The 9,513-nt window shown below is 54.7% G+C and overlaps 1 protein-coding gene across 2 annotated transcripts; it reads right to left on the reverse strand.

Annotated features, from left to right (window-relative positions):
* Window positions 1-333: 333 nt before the first annotated feature.
* On the reverse strand, window positions 334-6,040 carry ING1 (inhibitor of growth family member 1). 2 transcript variants are annotated; one of them, XM_005904640.2, is made up of 2 exons: window positions 5,198-6,040; window positions 334-1,283 (listed from the first exon to the last, which is right to left on the reverse strand). In XM_005904640.2, the coding sequence occupies exons 1-2, from the start codon at window positions 5,331-5,333 to the stop codon at window positions 583-585; spliced, it is 837 nt and encodes a 278-aa protein (XP_005904702.1). In that variant the 5' UTR covers window positions 5,334-6,040; the 3' UTR covers window positions 334-582. The 2 variants fall into 2 exon arrangements, with proteins under 2 accessions (XP_005904702.1, XP_070236831.1); XM_070380730.1 differs by lacking the exon at window positions 5,198-6,040 and adding an exon at window positions 3,609-3,762.
* Window positions 6,041-9,513: the final 3,473 nt, after the last annotated feature.

Here is a 9,513-nt window from a genome sequence, read left to right on the forward strand (position 1 = left end):
TTTAAAAATGGCCATTTGGGGGATGGGCCAGGATATAAAATGTTTGTCTGGTAAAATTAACCATTTGGTGTTTTCAAAAAACAATTTTCAAGCGTTAAAACTTGTCTATTGAATTGTTCCATGGATACACACTATTACAGTGAGAAACAAACTGGCCACAGGCCGTGTTTTTAGCAACTTGGCTAATTTTTTTAAAACAATGTGTTCATGAAGTAGTCACATTTTTATTCAAATAGAACAGTGGCGAGATGGACTCTTTTCTTCCCACATCTAATGCGTGAGGTTGCTGCCAAGACGCCCCAACCCCCAACAACAAAAAAATCAGAGACTGACTTGGGTGTTTCATTCAAACCTATATTTGCAGTTTCTCAAACGCTGATCCACAGACCACTTTCCTCTTACACGTGGGACAGCACGTGCACCACCGTGGGTGGTGGGTGCACCACCGGGACAGCAGAGACGCCCGGCGCCCGAGCGAGGGCAGCTCCTCCTCCGTCCACAGGTGCGTCCCTGCGCCCGCCCGCCCGGTGGCGACGCAATAAATACGCGGCTTGCGGCCGCCTGGGTCCGGCAGGCCCGCCACTACCTGTTGTAGGCCCGCTCCCGTTTGGACTTCTCCAGGGCCTTGTCCATGGTCTTCTCGCTCTCGCCCCGGCACTTGGGGCAGTACCACTTGCCCTTGGGCTTGTGGCTCAGCCCCACGCAGGAGAAGTGGAACCACTCGATGGGGCACTCGTCGTTGTCGCAGCCAATCATCTCCCCGTAGGAGACCTGGTTGCACAGACAGTACGTGGGCTCGTTCGGGTCGATGGGCAGGTCCGCGGGGGACGCCTCCCTCTCCGCTTTGGCCTTGGAGCGCTTCTTCTTCTTGGAGGCCTTGGCCTTCTTCTCCTTGGGCGTGCCCGAGGTGACGTCATCGTGGTCGTGATTATTCGCGGCGTTCTCCCGGTTCTCGTTGTTGCGCTGCCGCCGGGACCTCTTGTTGTTGGGCTTCTCCGCCTGGGCGATCGCCTCGTTTTTGGACTTGTCCTGGCCGGCTTTGCTGTGGCCCGTGGCGTCAGCGGCCTCCTGGTGGGCCTCCAGCAGCTCCACGTGGCTGTCCACCTGCCGGGCCCGGTTCTCCACCAGCTCCACCATCTGACTCACAAGCTGGATCTTCTCGTCGCCCAGCTCCTGGCTGCGGATCAGCGCCCGCTGGATGCAGTGCAGTGCTCTCCGCTTCTGGGCGCCGTCCGCCTCCCGCTTGAACCTCTCGTAGTACTCGTCCAGTTCCTTCAGGATCTCTGCCAAGGGGAAAACAAGCGTGAGACCCCGCCAAACACAGTCTCCAACCCATAAGACCGTGGCTGTCAGGGACCAAAACGATCAACGCAAGGCTTCCTAGTACGAAAAATTTGTAACACCTAGGCCTTTCTAACAGGCTTCTTACCCCTGTTACAAAAAGAAAAAAAGTCTCTGGAACTAAATACTAACGTTAACACGGTTCCCATTTATCAAAGTGCACCCCAAAGCTTCCCAAGGGACTCTGTGTGCACTCAGAGCACGGGTAACCAAAACTCCCTGGACAAGCGGCCATGGGGGAGAGTTCAAGTTTAGGCGAGGTATTGAGGCCCAAGCTTTTATTTTCTGTAAAATTAAAGATTATGTCCTATATTTCCATTGTTTTTATCCAAGCATTTTGGGAACATTTTAAAGGCTGTTAGTCTCTTTATTTTAGCGCACCAACATCTAGAAGCTACTATTAGAGAGATTATATAAATACTACTCAGCGGCCCACAGCCTCAGTTTACTTGCCACATCATTGCATCACAGCATGCACTGGAGTATCTCTGTTATCACCCTGTTACTGAAAACAAGAATGGTCTGTAAGGAGGAGCCAGACAAGGGCAGCCCTGCTTGGACACAAAGGTAACAGATTTCACTTTTCCCTTTACTGCTTAGAGCAATAACATTTGTATCTATAAAAGACAACAGATTTTAAAACAAACAAAACTCCCTCCTACTAAATGTTAACCTATTTGGACAGGTTAGAAAACAGTATACCTGCTTTTAAAATGTAATTTGGCGAGTGGAACTAGGCAATTTCTCAAGAAATAAAAACTGTTAGATAAATCTGACTGAAACAAGGAAAGTAAATATTCTTGCCAAAACTCTACTTAAATACACAGAAATTCCCAGACTTATTTTCCCTAAACAGTAATCATTAAACAGTATCAGATTTTACTCCTGAAAACCCTTTGCAGTCTCTTAAGATAAGGCAATTCAACTCTCCAGCTAGGAAGTTGGGGAGGATGTGGGTAGAGGGTGTATAAAACGTGACATGACCACTTCCAGATGTTATCTCCAATTAGTTATAAGGCACACACCTAACACCAGGGTATAAACATATGAACTTAGGCCCACACGACTTAAGCACAGGTTATTTTCCAGGCTATATTCTTCAGACTGCCTTCTCCTAGAAAGGAGGAATGCCAGAGTCTCAGGGGCTCTTGGAGTAAGTAATCCTGAACATAAGCAGCTCTGTTCAACTTATCCAAGTTCTATCTCATAGGTGTTAAAATATGAGTTTCTGCCATTTATTTTTAAGTGATTACACTACAAAACTGTATCACTTGGTTTAATCAGTAACCCAAATTTCTGAAGACAATGTTAGCATTTCATTGGAAAGACACCAATTCCATCATATCACTAACTTGAAAGTTAATAGCATACAGCTTTTTTCACATCACAACCAAGCTCACAGCCCTATAAAGCCTTACTGTGGGAAAGAAACAAACATCCCATCAGAAAATCACCAAGAAATAATTCTGTTACCTACACAACAGCATACGTTTCTTCAGTGCCCCAAGCAAAGCACTCTGATCAACAAAACCACTGAAGTTCAAATATCTGTAAACAAGAACCCTGGTGCTAACTAGGGAGGCATCCTGGTCTCTTTAGCTCCATCAGCTCCAACTGCTGCTAACCCTTTTTTCTAAAAAGGCTCCACACACCAGCACCCTGTGAAAGTAATCTTAAAAGATTAATGGAGACTGCAGCAAAGTTTAATCTCATCTGTCCGATGATTATAAGTGTATTTTAATTCTACATAGGGATGGCACCAAAGTTCTATTAGGAAGCCCTCTTCCTTGGGGGTGCATCAGCATTTAAAAAAAAAATAACATTTTAAAAATAACTGGAAAATATTTCAAATTGAAAATAACCTCAAATATCACTGGCAAACGAATTACAACCCATCCTCATGAATTAATGTCCCATTGAAAATAAGCGAATACTGTTAATCAAAGCTTGACTTGCAACTGAGAAGTTAAGAATGGAGCCTTAATTTCTAGACTAGACTGCGCTGCAAATCTCGGCGTTTACAGTAAATCCCAACCGAATGAGTTATGACCACTATATGCCGGGTGACGAGGCTCCCTCGGGGCCCCGCCGGGGTGTCGGTGGGGCTGGTCTTCTCCCGTGGAGCCGGACACGCGCAAAGCGGCTGTCACCCCGGCTCTGAGACGGTAAACAGGCAGAGTCTTCAATCTCCGTCTCCGAGCGCAGCGCACACCACCCGCGTTCCGCGCCCGGGGCACCGACCCACCCACCAGGCCGGGGTCACTCACGGCGCCGCCGCTCCCGCGGGCCCCAAGGGCCCGGCGGGAGGCCCGACTGCACCCTCGCCGGCCCGGCGGCACGGACGCCGGTCTCCCGCTGTCCCCCGGGTGCCGCCATTGCTCCGCGGAGGAAATGACCCGCTCCCGTCCTTGGGGGGGCGGGGTGGGGGCGGGGCCGAGCCGGACCCCCACCAGTGGAGAGGCGGCCAGCGGGCGGCGCGCCCCGCCCCTGGAGCCACTGCCTATAAGGATCGCCGGGCCGGAGGGCGGGGGCCAAGCGGGTCACCAATCACGACGCAGGAAGGGAGGACACAGCCCGCCCCAGCCGTAGCAATGGCCAATGTGAGGCCGGAGGCCGGGCGACCCGAAGACATTCGAATCGACTCGACCTCCTCCCTCCTGCCCGCCCCTCTACGCAAGGGAAAAAGAAGGCGGCGGAAACAGAGCCATGCCACTCACAGTGCAAGGCCCGCCCCCATCCGGCCCAGGAACCAATGGCTCAGCGACGGACTGATAAGGACATTCCATGGGAGATACCGAGTCCAATCACAGGAGGCCGAGGCGGAACGATCGCAATATGCTAATCGGGCGCCTATATAAGTCGCCGCGAAGGCGAGCCTTAGGCAGAGCGCGCAGGGGCGCCTTGCCGTACGGGCTCTCGGTTCGTTGTGGGGCTCTTCCTGGCTGTCCACCTCCCCCCGCTCTTCCGTTTCCCTGCTGCGCAGCCCTGTAAACATTAGTAAACTCCGAGGGACTGTCCACGGCACAGACACAGCCCCCAGCGCCGTGCCTGACCGGGCAGCAAAGTTTCCCCAGCGGCCGACAATTCCCCGCGGACCCGACCCCTGCGTCTCTCGGGCAGTCTGGGCGGCGGGGGCTGCAGAGGACGATGCACAGATCCCCTCCCCTGCCAGGTCCCTCTCCAAACCGAAGGTACCTGCCTGCGCCCCCCGAGCGCAGCACGGATGGGCGACTTCCTCGCCCCATCCTCCCTCCCCTCCCTTCCCACGGCACACACGGAATAAAGCCCTGGCCCTCCGCAGGCTACACCCGGCCGCGGCGCCCCTCACTCGGTGTCCGGCGCCGTGCGAGGGCCGGGGGCTGGGTGGGGGCGACTGGGGCCGCACCACGCGGAGTAAGGACCCCGGACTTTACGTAACACTCAGATTCGGGACTGGGTGGAGGTGGTTCCGGGGACCCCTTGCCCTCTGCGCCCTCCCGTCAGCCCTGCGCGCAGCCCCGTCCCCGCGCCCCTCAGCCTGACGACCGCGGCACAGCCCTCCCCAGGCGCCGTGGCCTGCGCCCCCTGCGCCCCCTCCCCCGCAGCACCCCGCCTCGTCACTTCACTACAAAGAGCGCTTTGCTCGCGCAGCCTGGCATCAAGACCTCTCTCGTTCCTCCTTCCTCCTCCGTGCCCGGGCTTCGCGCACAAGGACCTTGGCAAATCAAAGACGCCCCAGACCTTTTGTTTCTGCCCGGCAAGGGCCCCGCCGCGGGCTCGCGGCTCTCCAAGAGGGGAAGCAGGACGGCCCGGCCCCGCGGCGCGCCGCCACCGGCGGGGATGGAGCAGCCGCCCCCGCCCATCCATCCCGCCGTACCTTGGTATTTCGCGTCGATCTCCCGCATCAGAGAGACGTTTCTCTGCAGATCAAAAGGCAGAGACTCGATGGAGTCCAGGTAGTCCTCCACGTAGTTCACCAGGTGGATCTGCTCCCCGTTGGCAGGGCTCAACATGGTTCACCGCGGTCCCCGGCGACTCCGCGCGGCTTTCCGCTTCCTCCGGCCCCCGCCCCCTCGGAGCCCGGCGCTGCAAAATGCAAGGCTCCCGCCCGCCGGCGCGCCCCCCCCCCGACTCCAGCCGGCCCCGCGCCGCTACATCTGCGAGCCGCGCCGCCTGGGCCCGGGGACCGGCTCCTGGCGGGCCGGGCCGGCGCTCGGCGGCCTCGGGCGCGGGGCGGGCACGGGCGGGCGTGCGGGCGCGCACCCCGGCGCCGGGGCCGGGGCCGGGGCCGAGCGAGCGCGGGAAGGGGCGCGCGCCGCCCGCCGCGCCGCACTTGTCCAACGTGGAAAACCCAAATACCAGTTTCAAACACTTGGGAAACATTCGGCCCCCCGGCACCGCGCATGCGCCCCGGCGCCACCGCCCCCTCCCCCGGGGGCCCCGCCCCCGCCGCACGCACGCCCCTCGCCAGCCCCGCCGCCCGGGGGGTGGGGCTCTGTCTGTCACTCCGGCCCGGGCGGGGGTCTCGCGGGCAGAGGGCGGCGGGCGGGGCGCAAACTTTACTAGGAGTTTCGCACTTGCAGGCACAGCGGCGTCGGGCGGCACCGCACTCCCACTGGGGCGGAGGGGCCGCAGGGCGGCAGGAAGCCCCGCCCCAGACGGCCGGAGCCGAGCCCGCAGAAGCAGCCCCGCCGCCAGCCCCGCAGGCAACCTCTCTCCCGCTGCCAGCCCCTCGCACTCCCCTAGCCCGCTCTGCAGCGGGGAAATATATAAGTACGGCTCGGAAGAGACTGGCAACCTCGGGAGCCAATCGACTTGCCGCGCACAGTTGGATGGTCCAATCAGGACGAGGAGGGGTGGGTGAGCTCGGGTACCGCCCCCTCCGCCGGGGTCTCACTACTGGAAACCCGCGTCCTCTCGGGGCGGGCGGGGCCCGGTCGGGCGGAAGTGGGCGCGCGTGCGCACTAGGGCGGCCACGGCGCCGCCGGCCCGCGCGGGAGACCTACCATCTGGCGGTCGGACCACCACTCCCAGCGGCCCCCGCGGCTCGCGCGCTTGCGCGGTCCAACACCGCCCGCCCTTATTGTGTCGCCGGCTGGAGGCTGGAGCCAAGCGGCTTGGAGACAAAGAGGCTCGAGAAGTGAACCCACGCCGGGCCCCCGGAGAGGCCGGACGGCCCTTCTTCTCGCCCGTGGCCTGGATGACGCTCTTGATATCCGCGCCCCCACTTCGAAATACCACCCACAGCGGGGTGGGGCCGGCTTTCAGTCAGAGGTCCCGGGGGGGTTTCTCTCTCAGTCTCGGGCCCTTCCCTCCCTCCATATCTCTCTCCTCCTGGTGCTAAACTCAAGTTGGGCTTTCAGCGAGCCCCGTTGCCTAGACGACGAGCCCGCGCGCGGGCCCGCCTCTTCCTATCGAGGCCCCGCCCCGTGGGCGTGACCACGCCGAGGCTTTGTCCGCGAGCCCGGGGCCTGCGCCCGAGCCGCCGCTGCAGGCAGGGGAGCTCGGAGGCGTTCTCTCCGTCCCGTGTGTCCTCTCTCTGGGCGCAGACGTCCTGTAGCCGTCTTTAACCCTGCCCGGTAGCTCGGCCCCAGCCTACGAGCGTCCCATACCAGCTCTGCGTCCCCTCTTCGGCCGGTGGATGGGTGGTGGAGGGTTGGCCTCCCTCCCGGGTGCCCCGCTGCTCCGCGCGGTCCCGCCCCTCGACCCGGGAGCGAGGCTCTGGTGGAGCCCCGAGTGTCCGCAGAAGCAGCGTTGTGACAGCCAAGACCGCTCGGAAGTTTTCAGTCCCTCTCTGTAACCAGTAGAATTGCAGCCCAGCCCGGTGTTTTTAAAATGGGCGATTGTCCGTAGCGCGGCTCGCGCTGGCCAGGTGATGGTCTCGTAAACAGCGCGAGACCGCGTTGAGCTGTTTGTCTTTCGAAACGAGTTTTCACGTTGGACCGTTGCTGCGCTGATCAACCCCGAATAGTACTTAGCACTTTGAAATGAGTTTCTTCTTTACGCTCAGCCCCCTTAACCCACCCCCACATCAGGAGAACGTTCACTTCGAAAATTTGGGGAAACGGTTGTTATTTCACTTAGAGATTCACACTTTTCCAGTTTTGGCCCAGTTTAAAGCGGACGCTGAGTTTAAACTTCATTTATGGGCCACTAGCCTGCACAAGACTTTAGTACTCTGACGCTATGTGGAAACGAAGATATTATGTGGACTAGTGAACGCTGAATAAGAAAAGATACAAGTAACTTTAAAGTACGTGATTAAGAAAGAGGTAGGTACTTTTAATCCAGGCATTTATTGCCTTTAACTGAGAAGTGTTCATCTGGATTTAAGGATAAAGGTGAGAAAGAATTTACTCCTTTCAGTGATAATCAAGCTGGACTGTTTGGTTTTAGTTTTGTTTTTTAAATCACGATGTCATCTCAGTAGCGATCCCTCATTTTGGCATGGACTTGAAAAACACGTGAGACAAAAAAAAATTGTTTCATTCAACAAAATAATATTTAATGAGCGCCTACCATCTGCTTCCGCCTCTTGTGGCTCAGCCGGTAAAGAATCTGCCTGCAATGCGGGAGACCTGGGTTCGATCCCTGGGTTGGGAAGATCCCCTAGAGAAGGGAAAGGCTACCCACTCCAGTATTCTGGCCTGGAGAATTCCATGGACTGTATATCCATGGGGTCGCAAAGAGTGGGACATGACTGAGCGACTTTCACACTTCACCACGTGCTAGCTACTGTTCTGTGCACTAGGGAAGCAGTGGTGAATAATGTTTGTAAGACATTTACTTTACCCCTTAGGCTAAAAAGCCAGAAAATATTTGATTAGTTTTACCAAGTTCTTAAAATGTATGCCAATGACTTCAACATTGAATGGACAAGGTTAGAAGACCAATAGCTAGAGCATAACTGTAATCACCCATTTTATTTTATTTTTTTTAAACTTTACAAAATTGTATTAGTTTTGCTAAATATCAAAATGAATCCGCCACAGGTATACATGTGTTCCCCATCCTGAACCCTAATCACCCATTTTAAAATGCCACTAAAGAGCTTAATTTTGAGGATACATTGAAGAATTTGGGTAGTTTCAATTGTTGTTCTTTGGAGTATGTTTCAAAAATTGATATTAAGTGTTTTTTCTAAGGTTATAGTTCTAGTTTCACTGAAGATGTTCAAACTTATGGAAGAAAAAGAGATGAATTATAATTCTTTCTGTTTTGAGCTGCTTAAATATAAATCCTAACATGTTCATCTCAAACCTGAAGTGCCCTAAACAATATGTGCTTCCCCATCTACTATACTTTGGATTTACAGATTTTGCTTTGAAGCAAAATGTAATGCTGAGAACTACACTTTTTGTTGTCATTAAGGGCTACGAAATGGCATTCATGACATTTTGGAATCATTAATTATACTTACTGGTTCTGACCTAGACTGGGAGGAGTCTTTCTCTCTCTCTCTCTGGGTATGTATGCTACTATATCTTCCTGGTCACTTTAATATTGAACTTGCAAGAGAAGTCATGCTTTTAACCATCAGTGAATAATGTGTCTGTTTTTCCGTTTGACGATTCCCAGAAGACTTAAGGTAGCACTGCTGTCCGCCAAGGGCTGAGCACCTTACAGGACCAGTTTTCAGAGGACAGAATATACCTCTTAGTTTAAAAAATCATGATTTCCCATGGCCAGTTAAAACATGCCAGCTGTCCAGGTTCACGTGCAGGGTTCCATCTTCAGTCTCACTAAATTTGTTTTTAAAACTTCTAGCTTTCCCCTCAAATTCTTCATGTTCTTACAGATTGCAGTCAAGCCTTTTGTCGTTTTCTTATTTTTCTGGCATATCTAATATCTGTCAGAGCTTTCTCTATCAGATGTTTTACTGCTCGGATTTTCTCCCACCTGCAACAGGTGGATCTCCTTAGAGATTACCCTTTTCTGAATTTGGTGGTGGTGACTCAGAGGTTAAAGCCTCTGCTCGCGATGCGGGAGACCCGGGTTCAATCCCTGGGTGGGGAAGATACCCTGGAGAAGGAAATGGCAACCCACTCCAGTACTCTTGCCTGGAGAATCCCATGGATGGAGGAGCCTGGTGGGCTACAGTCCACAGGGTCGCAGAGAGTCGGACACGACTGAGCAACTTCTCTTTCACTTTTCACTTGCATGCATTGGAGAAGGAAATGGCACCCCACTCCA

The sequence above is a fragment of the Bos mutus genome, chromosome 12, assembly GCF_027580195.1.
Source record: "Bos mutus isolate GX-2022 chromosome 12, NWIPB_WYAK_1.1, whole genome shotgun sequence".
Lineage (NCBI taxonomy): Eukaryota > Metazoa > Chordata > Mammalia > Artiodactyla > Bovidae > Bos > Bos mutus.